The 18066-nt window shown below is 52.5% G+C and overlaps 2 protein-coding genes across 2 annotated transcripts; both read right to left on the reverse strand.

Annotated features, from left to right (window-relative positions):
• Positions 1 to 274: 274 nt before the first annotated feature.
• LOC311173937 (spermatogenesis-associated protein 21-like) lies at positions 275 to 4627 on the reverse strand (the record flags this gene model as incomplete). Its single annotated transcript, XM_084238022.1, has 6 exons — positions 275 to 370; positions 1721 to 1838; positions 2103 to 2186; positions 2267 to 2354; positions 2680 to 2823; positions 4585 to 4627. The coding sequence occupies 6 exons, from the start codon at positions 4625 to 4627 to the stop codon at positions 275 to 277; spliced, it is 573 nt and encodes a 190-aa protein (XP_084094148.1).
• A 598-nt stretch (positions 4628 to 5225) lies between these two features.
• SPATA32 (spermatogenesis associated 32) lies at positions 5226 to 8055 on the reverse strand (the record flags this gene model as incomplete). Its single annotated transcript, XM_084238023.1, has 5 exons — positions 5226 to 5316; positions 5872 to 6837; positions 6925 to 7128; positions 7888 to 7940; positions 8050 to 8055. 5 exons carry the CDS (start codon positions 8053 to 8055, stop codon positions 5226 to 5228), a joined length of 1320 nt encoding a protein of 439 aa, XP_084094149.1.
• Between the last annotated feature and the right edge of the window lie 10011 nt (positions 8056 to 18066).

Below are 18066 nucleotides of genomic sequence, written 5' to 3' on the forward strand. Positions count from 1 at the left end.
ATTGCTGGCCCCTCCCGACAAGTGTTGCTTGCAGCACTCCTCTCCCCCAGTAGCCATACTTAGCCTCAGGGGGAGCCTGACCTGTAACTTATAAAGTGCATCCTCGAGTCCCCCTCCTCCATGCCCCCCCCCCCCCGCGCCATCCACGGAATATCCAGGGATCGTATTTTTTTACAATATTAATAAAGATGTTTCCAAAAGATCTGACTGCTCAGTGCCCGCCCCCACCACGAGCTCTGTTTCGCTCAGCAAACACTTTACTTGTCCAAGTTCTTCATAGAAGGTGCAAACTGGCTGGCGAAGGGGAGAAGGGCAGCTTCTGCACTAGAGTTGGCAGGGGGGGGGGAGCCAGCTTCGAGGGGCGCATACTCTAGCGACTGGCCCACAAAGCCTGCGGGAAAGCGAGCAGGTGTGCGGAGGGTCAGGTGGGCAGCTCGGGCGAGGGACGCTGGATGAGCACGGGTCTGCCTTTCTGCCACCCCGCCCCACTTCCAGGCGCCCCCCCCCACCCGGGTTCGCGTGGCGCCCTCCCCTAACTCACGTCCCCAGTGATGTCACACGACGTCTCTGCCTGTTCCTCCACAGTCCCTGCCTGCCCGACACATTTGTTGGAGTCCAGCTCCCACCCTTTGCCAGCCCCATCCTTCTACCCCATCAAGTTTGCCCCGCCCCGCTCCATCTGCCCCGCCCCTACCCTCCCGGCCCCGCCCACTCTCGCAGCCCCGCCCACACCCGCGACCCCGCCCACCCCACAGCCCCGCCCACCCTCGCAGCCCCGCCCTCTATCTGCGCGACCCGGGAGGACCCTGCTTGGTCGCCGCGCCCGCGTTCACCTAGGCGGCTCTTGGCACCCCGAGCTTGGGGCCGCTAGGCTGGTATTGTAACAGGGGGGTCCCCAGGAAAGGGGAGGTTCCAGGTTCCCTGCCCCACCCAAATGGAGGGTGGAGCTGAGCAGGGAGAGAAGCTGCTGCAGAGGAGACTGGGGAAGGAAGCAGGATGGAGCCAGGAGGAGCCCTGGAGGAGGCGCGTGGAGCCTAGAGACACGTGAAGAAACTGCGCTTGCCTTTTGGTCGTGGACTGGGTGACACAGATGTGGGTGAGGCCCGTGGGGAGGTGACAATGGCAGCTTTTATCTTGATTTTGATTTTGCTCTTTTCCTTCCGGGCTTGTCTGGTTGTTTCTGACCCTTTTCTGTGGGTCCCCACTGGAAGGTGCTTTAGTCTTGGGGCAGGCTTTGGGGCCTTGCTCTGGGCCAATCCCATTTGGATGGACTTTTACCCACGAGGGGACGGGTCACTTTGGGTGCTTGATTTAGAAACTAGATTCTTGCCTTCCCTGTATTGTTTCCTAATTGTACTAAAGTTCCTTCCCACTAAAGTCTCATGTTTTGTGTTAATGCGGCGGATGGCAGAACCCTATATAGAATAGGCAGGTTTGCGGGGTTTGGGCTGCCCCTCTCCCTGCCCTGTAACAGTAGGACTTGGGAAATCTGACTTCTGGGTGCGGCATTTGGTTTCTTGTCCTGTGCTCTGGCCACATCTTCTCAGCCAGGATAGGTATCTGAGAGTAGGGGCTGCGCGCGCCTGCAGTGGGGAAGCGCGCAGGAGGGAAAGGCAAGGCCAGGGCTGAGAGAGCCCGAGGTGAAGGTGGGGGTACCCCTCCTGCGGGCCCCCTCAGCCCCTGGCGCACTGGTTTTGTACAGGTGGTGCAGCGAGCGCACCAGGTTGGCGTTGGAGAGGCCACTGAGGCGCGTGGCCTGGCAGAGGAGGGTGAGGCCCGCTTGAGTGTGCTTGGTGCGCTGTGACTTCAGGCCTGGCTGCTGCCTCTTGGAGTAGTAGCTTGAAGAAGTGGGGCAGTGACCTCAGACACCCCCACCCCCACCCTGTCCTCTCCATATCACGCCTGAGGAAACCAATGCAGGACAGGAAGTCACATGTCTCTGACATGGGGCCAGTTGGGGCTCAGGTAACTGACTCAGAATTCAAGGCTCCCTCCCTGGGGCAGGAACATCATGGGACCCCACAGGGGGCAGGGTTGCTGCCCATATCCTGGGTCCTGAAACTGGGTAGGACTATGCTCATTTCATCACCTCATTCACAGACTTGGAAGGCAGAAAGCCCTGGCTCATCAGCTTGAACAGCATCTCTAAGAACAGGGTCTGCAGACCCTGGGGGTCACTCTCCTTGCTAGTCCTCACCTGACCTGGGGACAGAGAATGTGGGGGATGGTAAGGAGAAGCCCTTCCCTCAGCCCACTCCTGCCTCACCATCCTTGCCTCTCACCCAGGCACAGAGCCAGGTGGTGGCTGTCAGTGAGGACACCCAGGAAGTCTTTGAAGCTTACGATTCCATCGCCTGTGAAGAGAAAGAGTGGGTGATGTGGGAGCCTGCCCCTGCATACAGACAATATTTGGAGTTGGCCAGCAGGTCTAGCCATTAGAGATCCCAGTCTGCTCTTAGCCAAATGTCCACCCTGGGGGAGAAAGATCTCTTGTCCTGGGGGATCCCCAAATCAGGATGGGGATTAAACAGCAGAAAGTTAGGGGTAGGCATGTTGATCAGGCCAGGCTTCATGGAAAGGGAATTTTAAAATAGAATCAGGCCAGGCTTTTGTGGGCAGGAGAGACATTCTTTGGAACTAGATGTGGGACAGGATGAGAGCAGGGATGGGGGCACCCACCATCCAAGTCTGCCAGCTGCAGAGCCTCACACATCTTCTGCAGGCTTAGCTGGACACCCACGTTCTGCAGGACTGCTTTCATGCTGCACATGTCCACAGTGCCTGTTGGGCCCGAGCTGAACAGTTTGAAGACATCCTGGAACACTGCGGGCGGGGAGGGGGCCAGGCAGAAAGGTGGAGCACGCTCCAGGGAATGCTGAGATCTGCCCCTAGCTCAGATGGGGCTGAGGCCTTGGGTCACTCCAACCCCCCGGGCATTTTAACTTTGAATGTAAAGAACAATGGCTGCTTGTTAAGAGCCATGCGGTTCTCATGTCCAGTGCTCATGTTTGAACGTGTTTGTATGAAAAACATTCGTAACTCATGTCCAAGGCCACACCACCAGGGGGGGCTATGCTGGCTTTGGACAAGAGCAGGCTGGCCCCAGGGCTGTGGTGCTCTGTAGTGCTGCCATCTAGCAGGCACTGAAAATTATCAATAGAATGATTCTGCTTTGAAAGACCCTTGCCAGTATCAGGGCATGGTCCTTGAGGGGCTTTGGGGACCCCTAAATGTAGTAGTTCCTTCTATTCCTACCCTTATGGCCCCAGAACCTGAGCATGGGGAGTTCATTCTTTCTTATGCCCTTTGCTCTTACTCCTCCTGCCATCTATCCATCCATTCACCACCCAAATACCTTCCCACCCACCAATCCATCCTTCCCTACACACACACACACACACACACACACACACACCAGTTAGCTCTGGGGTTGTGGAGATGAGTAATTCAGACTGGCATGGAGGGGAGGTTACAATAATGTAATCACTGGCTTCTTGCAGTGACCCCAGCCTCTCAGCTAATAGTTCTGCTCCCACACCCCCTAATTTTCCTCTCTGTTCCCAGCCCTTGGGTCCTTACCTACCCATGCCAGGTTGTCAGAGATAGCAGGTTCTCATCTGCAAAGCTGCCTGAGGGGTAGAGGGAAGAGGTTGGGAAGGCCTTTTTTTTTTTTTTTTTTAAAGAGGCATGCATTTTATTTGTTTGTTTCTTTATACAAGCACTGGTACAGCCAGAAGTGCGGGAGGGTGAGAGAATTCACCAGAGCCAGAGCGGGGAGCAGAGCAGGCAGAAGGACCGAGGTACACTGCTGAGGGGAGCAGCGGGCGGCAGGAGAGGTCTGCGCGCCATGTGGGACCCTCCTCCGGTGGCCGGGGAGCAGCCGGGGATCGAACCGGCGCCACAGAGGCTGCGGGCGGCTTCGCAACCCAGCGCTCAACCGCTGCGCCACCGGGGAGGCCCTGGAAAGGCCTTTGTACCTGTTGCTGAGACATACCAGGGCCAAGTTGACCTTATCCTAAACCCAGCACCTCAGGCCTGGCCCTCACCTTTGAGACTTAGCACCTGGATCTGGCTGTACTGAACAAGGAACCGCAAGGCTCTTGGACTCCCTTGCTCTTTGGAAGGTCTGCTTAGCCTTTGTGGCTGTGGCCGCTGCTGGCCCCATCTGGGTTAGAGCAGTGTGCTGCTGCAGCCTTGTCTTCCTCGTCCTGTTTGCCTGAGCGTCTGCTGGGTCTCTCAGGAGCAGTCTTTGAGGCTTCTGTGGAGGTCTTGAAGGAGGGAAGAGTTTGCCCTCGACCCAGCACATTCAAGTGCCCAGACCCCAGGGACCTGGGACCAGGCCTTGGGCTGCACAGTTCTACTTCCTCCCAGGATCCCCCACCCAGCCTGCACTCATAGTCCTCTTCCAGAGAGTTCTGTGGCAGTAGCGGTGGGCCCACCCCAACCTGGTCACCTGGACATTCTCTGTGCTGATGGGGATCTCCTGGTCTTCTTCTCCCTGCTGCCTGAAAGGCAGAGTCACAGGCTCTGGGGCCGATCATGGGCAGGTGTGCTGTGCACTTGTGTGTGTGGCACCTGAGGCACCTGCTTCCTCTGTGTGCATGTTGTGCAGGTCATCTGATGGCATCTGCGTGCACGTGTGCACATGTGCGTGTGTGTGTACATGTGCCAGTGCGCCATCACACATGGCTTTCCCCTAGTCTGGAGGTACCTCTGATTCAAGGCTGTGGGCCCCAGTGGGCCAGTCCTTGGCTTCATCCTCCCCCACTTCCGGTCCCCCAGGCATCCCTTCCTGGGGCCAGACCTTCCTGAGAGAAGCAGGAAGAACTCCCTTCAGACTTGCAACTCACCTGCCCGGCCCCTCCCCTCACCCAGCTGACTTCTCCTGTGAAGACCCCAGCACATCCTGGCTTCAGGCCCATTTCACCATGTAAGGAACTGCAGCCTGGGCAGGCACTGAGGCTCCCCCAGATTAGTCATGAGTCTTTGCCACTGGCTTAGAGGTGAGGATAGGTGTGAGTGAAATGAAACCACCCTGGGAGTGCACAGGGGCAAAACGGGTGGCAGAGGCCTCCAGGGGAAAGGGGGGACTGAGGCAGCTACAAAATGGGGGTGCCAGCCCTAAAAAATGGAAACCAGGACGCTGCAGCCAGGTGAGCTCGCTGGTCCAAGAGTGCACAAAAAGTCTGAGCCGGGGGCCAGCACTGGAGGTTTACTGTTTTTTTCTAGTCATTTCTTTGGGGGGTGGTGGGGGATGACATCTTAAAGTGGATTTTCAGCAATAATGGACTCTCTTTCTTGGTTCTCGGCACCGAGCTGCAATGCAAAAAGAAAGAGTGTCACTTTGGGGCCCTTGGGGTGGTCTGGGGGGAGGGTGAGCTCAGACGCCTCTCTGAGGGGGGGTCTGGGGTAAGAAGACCTTTGACAGGCAGCTGACATTTGTGGTGTCCATCTCCAGGAAGCAAGGGTTCTGGGGAACCCTACCCCCCTCACAGCTTCCCAGCAGGGCAGACACTGGCCTGAGCAGTTCCCAGGAGGGTGAGGCCAGTTGCCCTCTGGGTAAGGAGCTTCCTAAGCCTCGGATGACCCTTCTCACTTTGCACCGAGGCCCTCATTTGCGAGTGCTCACCCTCCATGGTGCCCAGGCCTCCTCCGGCCCTGGCCTCGGCACTGCACCTCAGTCCACTGGAACCTTTTTTCCAGCTGCCTTTATGAGGTCACTGAAGTGGAGACATCACAGGCCACCCCATCCCCTACCCAGACTTTTACCCCACTGTTCCCTACCCCCACTGTGCTCCATGAGGGGTGGGCCCACCATGCATCCTAGCCTAGCCAGCCCCACCCGGGGAGCTGTGAGCCGACCTGACTTACTCTGGCTTGGTTTCTTGTGGCGGAGGGAACATGGCTGGTGACTGCACAAGCTTCACTTTCCCCTCAAAGGTGGTCCTCATGCCCCCTGGCTTGTTGAAGTCAAAGTAAGGGTAAAGGAAGTTCTTGTTCTCCTGCTTCCATGCTTTCTGCTGCATTCTGTCTTCTAGCGGTTTCTCTAGCAGCGCTTGAGTGAGCTTTTCCGCCATCTGGTCTGCGGCGGGCTGGGCGGCGCCGTCCCCCGTGGGCTCTGTAGCGGGCTTCTTGGCCTTCTTGGATGGGTCTTGCATCCTGAGCTCCATGTTGGGCAAGTGCTTCTTGTTGGAGGAGGCCATGGCCAGGGAAGTTGCCAGGTTGACTAACTCTGTCAGGCCAATGGCTGGTGACAGCTCAGGGGATAGGGGACGGCTTCGTGGCTCCCGGGGCTTTGTGGCTGGAACCACTGACTGGGGGCTCGGGGCCTGGAGCTGCTTCTGGGAAGACACGGTGTCTTCGGGGACCCATGACCGGTGGGAGCACCTGGAGGCCTTATCTAGGCTTTTCTTGTCAAAGTGCATGCTGATGGCCCTTTCCACGCTCTCCTGGGAAGCCTGGATGAGCTTGTCTGCCCAGAAGAGGTGCTTGGAGGTCTGTACATGGATGGAATGGTGGTTGGCCGGCATCCGGGCCACCTCTGTGGCGCTCAGGTAGGTGGAATTTGACTTCTCACTGCATGGTCTGAAGGCCTGCTGCCCCAGCTCCTCCATGGAGGGGTGGAGCGACTCCCTCCTGTCGACCTGCGGCTCAGGCTCCGCGGGGCAGCACTCCACCGAGGACCCCGTGTCCAAGGACTCCGTGTCCAGCCCGGGCTGAGGCTGAGGCCCGGGTGTCATTTCCATCTCCGGCTCTGAGTCGAGGTCCAGGCTTGATTTGGAAGTGTGGGCCAGCGCTAGCAATTCTGTCTCCAGCTGAAAAGTTTCAAACTGAAAGCTGAGGAGGCGGACCCCAGCCCCTGAGGTGGTCTCTGGCACCAGTTCCCTGCCCGCCTCTGCCGCTGTGGCTCGCTTCCTCCCTCACACTTGCCCCCTGTCTGGGGGCCAGGACATGGTGTGGCAGGTGGTGGGCGAATGGTGTGGGCAGCCGACACTAGCCTGGTAGCAGGGCCCGGGGGAGTCCAGGGGAGCTGCGCCTCTGAGAACCTTCCCCTTGCCCACCCCTGCGCCCTTGGCTGTTACCTCCATCTCTTCTTCATCTTGTGACAGGTACTGGCTTAAGTCACACCTAACGCAGAAGGAGACCGAGTGGGTGACAGGGCTCCATGGGGGGAGGGGCTGTCTTCAGGAGGGAGGGAGCCCCTGCGGCCTCCAAGGTCACTTGCCTTATGCAAGGCCCCCAGCTCACTCCCTCTCTTGGATGTCCCCATCCCACCAACAATTCCTGAGTATGATTCTCCAGCTGTGGGCTTTAGGAAGCGTGTGGAGAGCTTGCTGAGTTGCCCCCTCCCCCAAAGCACAATCTAGATTGGAGGTGGTGGGGTTCAGGAAGCTTCATTTTTATCAAGGTGAGGTGATGGCAGCTCAGTGGAAATAGTCCCCACAGAAGGGGAAACCCAGAGCAATGCCCTCCCCTCACCCCTTCCCAAGCCCAGCCCGGCAGATCTGAGAGGTGGACGGAACAGTGGAGGGGGTGCTGCCACTTCCACCTTTGCCCTCAGGGCTCAGCCGTGGTGACTCGCTCTCTTTCCCCAGCACTTGCCCTGTTCCGCGGGGACAGTGCTGTCCTCAGAGCATACATCTCTGGGGGTCAGGTCCCATCCACGTCCCTGGGTGTGCCCACCACCCCTCAGTCCTCACCAAGGTCAGGGGCTGGAAGCAGAGTCAGGAGGTCTGGATGAGACCCTTGGCGGGGTGTTTGGAGATGGGCAAGATGGAGGGAGATCCTGGGTTGGGGGGTACATGAAACCTTGGCAGAGGTGGCAGGGGATAAGGGTTGGTGGCCCTGGGGAGGGAGGGGGGCTATGATGATGGGGCAGGTTCTTACTGTGTCTCCACAACGTTCACGGACTTCTTGCCACAGCAGGGAAACATTGGCACCTGGAAGGGAGGAGGAGGTAAGGGCAGAGCTGCAGGCAGAACAGTTCTCCGGGGTTCTGCACCAGCCACCTCCTCCCTCCCTCCCCGCCCCCCACCTCAGCCCCTTTACGACCATCTTCCCATCCTGTCTCTCCTGTCCTCCCTCTCCTGCCGGTGTCACCTCCCCCACCCTCTACAACATGCTTTTTCTCATTGATTCAACACAGAAATTGAGATGCGGTTCGTTTGCCTGAGGCTGCTCCATGGGTCGTTGCTGAGGATTTGAATGCACTTTGACTCCAGAAACTTACTCCCCTGTTCTGCGTTGCTGTCCTGGCCAGGAGCCTTGTTACTATGTGGGGTCCTCACAGCACACCCCAGCTGAGCCTTCCTCAGCTCCCTCCATTCCTGCTCCTCTCCTCCTTTCTCCACTCTCTCTGGCCAGGCTGCAGATTCTCCACACACTCTAACCCTGGCCTCTCCTACCCTGAAATCCCTTCTCTCTCCTTCAGGCTTTTCATCCCATCACAGCTGGGGTCATCCATCCCCAACTCCAGGCCAAGGTTCTCACCCCAGGGCTGGATCTGAGCTGATGCTAACCCCCATCTGGTAGTTGTGATCACCCTCTGCAGAGGAGACCGAGTGACTCCCTGGGTGAGGGGTCCCCAAGTCCCTCCCTGGAGGCTGCTGTCATTTACTGCAGAAGCTTCTTTTTTGTCTTCTGGGCAGTGGGAGGAGGGATCAACCTGACTCATTCTCTATGCTCCCCAGGTAGTGGATAGGGATGGATGATGGAACCACCACAATAACGGGCAGGCTGGGTGCCCCTGAGCCTCGAGAATGGCAGGAAGTGACAGTCTTGACTGAGAACTGCTCCCAGAGTTGTTTCAAGGATCAGGATGTGCTGTGGCCTCTTCTGGGCAATGTGGAGGCTGGGGAGGCGTGCTTGCTTGGCTTTGGGACTGGTTTGGCCTGACCTGGGGGTCTTGGATCAGGTGGGCAGCTGCCACCTGTTCCCTTGGTTTCCTGTCCCCACTGCTCTCCCTGTCCCAGCTCTGCTGTCCCTGGGCTTCTGACCTCACAGCTGTTTGCTTTGCAGAGTTTCCCTGGGAAATTGAATCAACACCTTGGCAGTCTTTTTTTTTTTTTTTTTTTAAAGATTTTATTATTTTTTATTTATTTATACAAGGACTGGGTACAGTCAGAAGCGTGGGAGGGTGAGAGAATTCACCAGAGCCAGAGTGGGGAGCAGAGCAGGCAGAAGGACTGAAGTACACTGCTGAGGGGAGCAGCGGGCGGCAGGAGAGGCCTGCGCGCCATGTGGGACCCTCCTCCAGTGGCCGGGGAGCAGCCGGGGATCGAACCGGCGCTGCAGAGGTGCGGGCAGCTTCGCAACCCAGTGCTCAACCACTGCGCCACCGGGGAGGCCCAACACCTTGGCAGTCTTGACCTCTCCTTGAACAGCAACTGGGTGTGGGTAGGAGAGTGTTCTGTGTGAATCTCATAGCAGTATGGTGGACTGGGAACAAAAATCTGAGGTTGACCTCCATGCCCAACTTGGGAGTGTTCTATTAGGGACTCAAGTGATGTTCTGTAGTGTGTGGAATGTCAATTTCCAATTTCTGGTTGCCAGCATGTAGAAATGAATTAATCTTGTATCCTGTAACCATCTTAAAATCTGATTAGTTCTAGTAGCTTTTAAAAACAGATTCCCTAGGATTTTCTACATAAACAATAGTGTGTGTGACTCAAGACAGTTCTACTTCTTTCCCAATCTGGATGTCTTTTGCTTCCTTTTCTTGCCATACTGCATTGAAAACAATCTCTAGTACAATGTTGAATAAAATTGAGAGTGAATCTCTTTGTTTTTGAACTTAGGGGGAAAGCATTCAGTATTTCATCATTACATGACATTGCCTGTGGTTTTTCTCATAGTTTTATTGAGAGGAGGAAGTTCCCCCCCCCAAGTCCTAGTTTACTTAGTTTTTAATCAGGAAGGGATGTTGGATTTTGTCTGGTGCTTTTTCTACATTTATTGAAATGATCATATGGTTTCTCTTTTATATTGTTAATATGTATATTACACCAACATATATGGATGTTATATATCATTCTGTTAATAATGTTTATATTATGGTAAAATCTCACATTCCTAGATAAACTTCATTTGGTCAGAGTATATTTTATATATTATGTTTTATTTTATATATATATTATATTATGTTTTATATGTTATTGAATTTGATTTGCTCAATTAAAACAAAATTTTTAAAAAGATTTATGCATATAAGAGCTGGGGTACAGGCCAGAGGTGTGGGGGTGAGAGGATGCACCAGAGACAGAGTGGGGAGCAGAACAGGCAGATCTACTGAAATACACTGCTGAGGGGAGCAGCGGGCAAGACAGGAGAGGTCTGCTGCGCCATGTGTGGTGTCACCTCCCTGGATGGGGATTGAACTCATGCTGCAATGGCTGGTGATAGCTTGATTGCTCTGAGACTTTAACCCCTGTGCCACCAGGGAGGCCCCTGTTAACTTTTTTAGAACTTGCACATATCAGATATATTGCTATATAACTTTCTTGTAATGTTTTCTTTGTCACATTTTGATATTAGGTAATTCTGGCCTCACAAAATGAGTTGAGATAGTCTCTCCATGATTTCCTGAAAGAATATGTATAAAATTAATACCATTTTTCCTTTCTTCTTGGTAGAATTCATAAGTGGTGCTTGTCAACCTGGGCCTGGAGTTGCCTTGCAGGAAAGTTGTTAATTACAAATTAAACTTAAAACAAACAAACAGATATGGGGGTATTTAACCTATTTAGTTCTTATTTTTCTATTGTGGTAAAGTACACATAAAATTGTCCATTTTGACCATTTTAAAATATATAGTTCAGCAGCATTAAGTTCCTTCATGTGGTCATGCACCCACCACTATTCACCTGTGGGATATCCCTTTCTTTTTGAGTGAACTTTTGGAGTTCATATTTTTCAAAGGAATTTGCGCATTTTATCTAAGTTGTCAAATTTATTGACTAATTAGCTAATAATATCCCCTTATTATCTGTTTCACGTCTGTAAACCCTGCATGATATCACCCCTTCCGTTCCTCATATTTTTTTGTCTTCTTTGTTCCTTGTTCAGTTTAGCTAGGGATTTTTATCAGTTTTGTTGCACTTCTTGAACCAGTCAGAGATATGTCTGAGTCCTTCCTGCTCACCCTGGGATGGCATCTGCCAGGGAATAGTTCTGCAATCACAGGCTCCTAATCAGTTTTTTTTTTTTTAAGATTTATTTTATACAAGAACCGGGGTACAGGTCAGATGCGTGGGAGGGTGAGAGGATTCACCAGAGACAGAGCGGGGAACAGAACAGGCAGACTGACGAAATACACTGCTGAAGGGAGTAGCGGGCAAGACAGGAGAGGTCTGCCACGCCATGTGGGACCCTTGCCTGCCAGCCGGCAGGGATCAAACCAATGCTGCAGAGGCTGCTGACAGCTTCACAGCGTGGCATTCAACTGCCTGCACCACCAGGGGAGGCCCTCCTAATCAGTTTTTTATGATTTTACCCTTAAACACATAGAGCCAATCATCACCAGACATTTATGGACATTGTCAGCATTTAAGTGACAGATCAGGGCCTCCCTGGTGGCGCAGCGGTTGAGCGCTGGGTTGCAAAGCTGCCCGCGGCCTCTGTGGTGCCGGTTCGATCCCCGGCTGCTCCCCGGCCACCGGAGGAGGGTCCCACAGACCTCTACTGCCGCCCGCTGCTCCCCTCAGCAGTGTGCTTCGGTCCTTCTGCCTGCTCTGCTCCCCGCTCTGGCTCTGGTGAATTCTCTCACCCTCCTGCGCTTCTGACTGTACCCAGTGCATGTACAAACAAACAGATAAATAAATAAATAAATAAATAAAAATACATGCCTCTTAAAAAAAATGCATACATTGTACAAAGATGAAAAATGATGTAAGAATTATATAAAAAAATAAAATATTTAAGTGACAGATCAAAAGAAGAGGGGCCTCCCTAGTGGCATAAGGGGTTAAGTCTCAGCACTATGAAGCTCTCTGCAGCCATTATAGCATGAGGTCCATCCCTGGCTGGGGAGCTAACCCACATATGGCGCTGCAGACCTCTCCTGTCTCGCCCGTTGCTCCCCTCAGCAGTGTATTTCAGTAGATCTGCCTTTTCTTCACCCCACTCTGTCTCTGGTGAATCCTCTCACCCCTGCACCTCTGGCCTGTACCCCAGTTCTTGTATATATAAATAAATCTTTAAAAACAGCAACAAAAGAAGAGATGACTCCAGAGTACCAGAGGTAATTTGGAAAACAGGGAGCTTAAAGAAACACTCTTACAGATAATGCTTTTATGGATGTAATATAGATATTGCACCCAAAACACAAGAATAGGATGCAATTTAATATTTAAAAAGAGTGAGAGAAAAGAAGAACATTTTGGCAAATGAAATAGGAAAATGTAACACAGAATCATCCAAGAAAATAGAAGTAAAATATCAAGACAATAGAAGAGAAAAGGATCAATAAGAAAACCAGTTGAGGGATAGGAGAGTCAAAAAGAATAGAAACATAGAGAAGAAAAGCAAACTCACAATTTCCTTGAGCTCAAGGATCTAACATTGGCTTAAAGGGGTTCACTGAATGTCCAGCACTCTAAATGGCAAAAGATCTTTGCTATGAATATTCATTGCATCAGGAACAAAGAACATAAATTCTTCTAAAGTGAAAAACCAGTCACCTATGAGAAGAGCATCATATTGGTAGCAGAGTTAGCAACAATGGGTGCCTTTCAAATGAACCCAGAATTTTATATCCAGCCAAACTATCATTTCAGGCATGGAAAGATTCAGAAAATTTAACTTTGCTTTCTCTGGAAATTATTTGAGGATGTGCTAAGCAAAATATAGGTGTAAAACAAGAGAAATGGGAGTGGGGAATAGTAGTAGTGGAGCCACAGAAAAATCCCAGTATGTTAACTATATGGAGGCCAACCCCAGTACACACCTGTTAAGAGGATGGAGGGTCCTTGGCAGCAGATCTCTGAAACAGAGAAAACTTGACAGAATAATTGACTGGATGTAGAGGTTGAAGAAGATGAAGACTATGATAAAATCAAAAAGTACAAGCAAAAGGCAACTGGAAGTCCAGGAAAAATATGAGAAAGAGAAAGCAGTAGTGGCCCCTTTCCTGTCTCTGTAGTGAACAGTACTGTGTAGTTACCATAATGTAAGTCCTGTTTATTAACTTGCAACCTTCAGAATCAATATATAGATAAAATATGGAAAGCAAAATTGTGGTGAGGGGAAAGAAATTATATTTAACAAGTGAAAGCACAGGTTAGAGTCATAGGAGGAAGGCAAAGAAGAAAGTTGAAGGGAAAGGTAGGTGCTTCAAAATGCTCATCTATGTAGGATATAAAAAGATACTGTCTAATGTTGAGAAAAAGCTGTATATTAAATTTACAAATGTATCAGCAGATCTAAAAGTCATTTTGGGAGGATGGGGGAAGGTGGGGCCATTAGAGCAGGAAGGTGGTGATGTCTAGAACTGATAAACCAAGAGTCTGTAGAGAGAGAAAAAGGAAACTAGGCAGAAAAAAAACAATTCAAATGAAACAAACGTGGTTGCTCTGAGGAGCGAGACTGGAGTTGCGGTGTAGAGAAGTCTTGCTTTAACTGCTGAATAAGCACCTCAAGTTCTATTTAACCACATGCATATATTTCTTGGATGTTACAGAAAATGTTGAGCCCCAGCTGTGAGCCAGCCACAGTGCTAGGGGCTGAGGACACAGTGATGAACAAACCCTGCTGCTGGAAGCTGAAAACAGAGATCTTTAACCCCTATGTCTTTCTTTTTTTTTTTTTTATATTTTTATTTTATTTTATTTTTTTTTATAATGAATTTTATTGTTATATTCCCCATACAATTGCAGCCCCCCCATTCTGACCCCAATCCCTCCCCTCCCACCCCCGCCCCCCTAAAAGTGTCTCTGGTTCATAGTTTTTTGTTGATTTTGATTTTCACTTTCTTATAGTTATTCATTTTCCTGGTCCCTTATTTAAGTTTTCTAGATTCCTGCTATGAGTGAGACCATCCGGTATTTTTCTTTTTCTTTTTGGCTTATTTCGCTGAGCATGATCCCTTCCAGCGCCATCCATGTTGCTGCAAATTGCATGTGTTTATCTTTTTTGAATGCTGAGTAATATTCCATGGTATATATGGACCACATCTTCTTGATCCAGTCATCTATTTTTGGGCATTTGTAACCCCTATGTCTTTCAAAGGTGATTATTTTTCAGTTTTTTTTTTAACTGAAGTAACATGGGATTATAACATTATATAGATTTCAGGTGTGCATCTTCATAAATCAGCATCTGTATTTGATACATTATGCTCACCACTCAAGGTCTAATTTCATCTCCCAACATACATTTGACCCCATTTGTCTGATTCCACCCCGCCCCGCCCCCCGCCAATCTCTTTCTTACTTTCACTTCTGAGCTTTGACTTAAGAGTCCAGTCAGTGATTGCACAGTCTCCCTCAGGGGCAACCTCATCTTCACCTTGCCCCAAATACTACAACTCCTTTGTCATGGCTGAGCCATCTCCTCTCTCTCTGGAATGTGCCTTGTTTTCTGTTGTGATGATGCTCAGGGCTTACCTCTCTCTAGACACCTCTGGACTCCAACTCTTGGACCTCTGTCCTCCTCCTACCCTGCAACTGCAGACTCTGGGTGCACAACCTCTTGTTGACCCGCAATTAGAGGTGGGCAGGTGTGTGGCTGCTTACTTCGAATCTCTCATCCCCTGCACAGAATGTCTGGCACCCGTGGATGCTCAGCAAACGTCAGTACAAAGAAGTGAGTCCCTTACCCCTCTCACTTGCCAACCCTGCAGTTTACCCTCCATTTCTCACCTCAGATTCACACCCTGCATGACCAGATTCCAGGTGGCAACCACAGCCTGCCTGTCTGCCTTGTCTGTCTTTTCAATCTCGTATCTCTTTGACCCGTCATCTTATCACAGAAATGGAAACCTCGGTCATTTGTCATCCACTTAGTCATGAAGGTTCTGACTTTCCTACTTGGGCACTGATCTTGTGTGGATCCCTTTCTGCACCCCCATTGCCTCTGTCCTCATCTCCCAGCACCAAAGTCAGCACAAACCATGGACCTACTCCCCACTGGCGCTTTCTGCACAGGCAGCTAGGAGGACTCTCCTTTCATGCACAAGGAAATTTGCACATGGTCACACAGCTATGAAGATCAGAGCCATGATCTGAACAGGTCCAATGGGCTCTCAACTCCATCATGTTAACTTCCAATAGGAAGTCTCTTTAGGCCTCTAACTGGACCACTGCAACCATACCCCTTTCCAAGCTGGGCTTCTCAGTGATGCCAGAGTGAATCCACTGAATCACATTGCTTCTGGTCATGTCCAGACACCAGGTGACCTCAAAGATCCTTCATGATCTCTGCCTTCTTTTTACATCTCTTGGTATCCTGGTTCCCTGCCTTTCCTCAAGCCCATGCCACCCATGGAGCATGGCACAGCCTTTTGTGCCTCGGTGCCTTTGCACAGGTTATTTCTAACACCCAGAAAATCTCTTTTGGCAAAATTCTACTCAAGCCTGACAGTCTCACTCAAATCTCCAGTGTTACCCTCTCTGTGACATACCAAGCTGTCTAACCTACCTTGTCATTTTTAGTCAATCATCCAACTCAGGACCTAGCACTACGGCAAACTCAGAAAGGGATGTGTGTGCTGTAAATGTTGAGGGGGTGATTTAAGGCATCTTCATAAACTTGTTACTCCATGGATTTGGGAAAAGGGATAAACTGCTCTCTGGTTGTTAATTCTTGGCACAATTTTTAATACTGTTGCATGTCCTCCTGGGAGAGAGGTAGGGAGACAACCCCATTTTAGTGGGGATCTGAGCGCCCATTGTTAGAAACCTTGGAGACCCAGTACCCTGAGGGGCAAACAGATGTGCTTACTGATACAGCACAAAGGAGGTGCTCAGTAAATGTTTGTTGAAGCAGACTCTCCCCCTATCCCCCCAAGCTCCAAGCAGTGACCCGGGACAGCTGGTTGTGACTTTTGGAGTTATCTAACTTGGGGTAATTCACCAGTCTTCCTGGGCACAAGGCGGCTTCTCTTTCTGTGTGTCCAGAAGCCCTGCAAGAACTCCCCGAATCTGCAGAAGCGCGCAGCAGGTCCCACCTGGGCGCGCAATCAGGGTCCATGCACCCCTCACTCCCGCTGGAATGGTCGGGCCTTGGTCGAAGTGAACTTTCAGGGCACCCCCCTCCACACCCCCAACTCTGCCCCCGGGCTTTGGAGGCAGTGGGAGGGGCCGGGTCCTCCCACCCCCTTCCGAAGCCCAATCCCTCGCTGTCACTTTCCTGCACCGCACGCGTTCCCGCCCCGCTGCGCGCCTGCGCACTCCCACCTGTCACCCCCATGCAGACCGAGGCTCCGTCGGGCGGGCTGGGAGAGGTCTGGTGGCTGCTGCCCCTCGGTTTCCAGTGCGCTCTTTGGTGGGGAACCCGGCGGGCGGGGGATATCGGGGGGCTGCTGGCGCCTGTGATGTCGCCGCCTCTGTGACGTCCTGGCCGGCCCTGCCGCGGCCCCCCGCGGGCAGGAAACAGCGCTCTGGGTGGGGCGGTTGTTGGGGCGCCCCTGAAACGGTCCTATCCCACTTCCCAGCGGAGACCCCCTGCCAGGACCCCGCCCTCTGCTCTTGCCCACCAGACCCTGAGGGCCTAGGACGAGGGCAGCCCCTTAAGCCTGAAATCCTCTGCTGGACCAGCCTTTGCTCCTGCCCTGGGTACTCTGGCACAAGGTCGCTGCCCCTTCTGTGTGCCCAGGACTCCTCCAAGAACCGGGAGAATCCGTAGTCTCTACCCCAAGATGTGCACGTGATTTCATGCATACACACTTGTGCACAGCTTCAGGGAACGTGTCGCCAGATGAGACAGGGCGCTCTGTGTGCCGGGGCCCCATTCTCAGGTGGGCCTTGGCCGAGGAACCCACTCCTGAGAAGTCAGCTTGACCGGGGCAGGCCTCAGGGAGGAGGTGGCCGGAGGGTCAGGGTGCAGGCTTGGGCAGTGCCCAGACCTCCTCCTCCCCCGGGGCAGTGCTTCCCTGCGGCTGCCCGTGGGGCATCTTGCTTAATTGCTCTGATCCGCTAGTCCACAGGGGGGGCTGGGTGCCTGGGGAGGAGTGATGGGAGAGCATCCCCACTCCAGGGCTGAAAACAGTTCTTGCCTGAAATAAGAGGCCGACTCAAGTTCCTGCCGAGAAGGCCAATGGAGGCAGCTGTTAGGGGTTCAGCAAGCCTGGGGAGAGAGGAGACAGCCCAGACCAAGAAACACTTATCACCCCAAACTTTATTGCTCACAAAGAGTTTTCTACAACGAGCTTTGCAGTACCAAGGCCGCAGTTCCTCACTTGCTGGGGGGGGGGGGGCGTAGGGTGTCTCCCTGGGGAGCAGTATGAACAGCCGGACAGAGGCCATGTGGGGACCAGCTTCTCCTAAGGAGTAATCTCAGTGGATACTTTCTCACCCCCAGGACTTGAGGCCAGCCAACCTGCAATGATTCACAGTTAATTTAATGCTACATGAGTTCTGATCAGCTCTTCCCAAAGGGGAGGCTCGACCAGGGTAATGGTGAGGGGTTGGGTTGGGAGAATTATACCTGGAGGTTTGTGGGGGTCACGTGTGGAGATAGGTCAAAACAAGTCTGTCGCTTAATGGTCTGCTTGTGATCAGGCAGAGCCACCGACCGGCCCTCCTGGAGGGCGGCCATGAAAGTGCTTTGAGGTCATCAGAGTGCAAAGTGCAGCTGGCAGTGCCCCTGAGACCAGGGCAGGGTGGGGCAGCGTGTGACCCTGACAGTGTCTCGGGCAGCTGGCATGGCCTGACGGGGAAGCCGTGGGCAATCCTAGCACCTCTGTCTGCTGCTTTATGTCTATCAGGGCCCCTCCTCAGGTGGCTCCTGTAGGGTCAGCCTCATGCCACCCCTCATCTTTTCAGATGAAGGTGCTGAGAGCCAGCCAGTTGTGCGGTGGTGGGCCTGCTGCTCTGGGGAAAGGGGCCAGCCACCAATGGGCACGTGCTGGGG

The sequence above is a fragment of the Talpa europaea genome (assembly GCF_964194135.1).
Source record: "Talpa europaea genome assembly, chromosome: 7".
NCBI classification, from domain to species: Eukaryota; Metazoa; Chordata; class Mammalia; order Eulipotyphla; family Talpidae; genus Talpa; species Talpa europaea.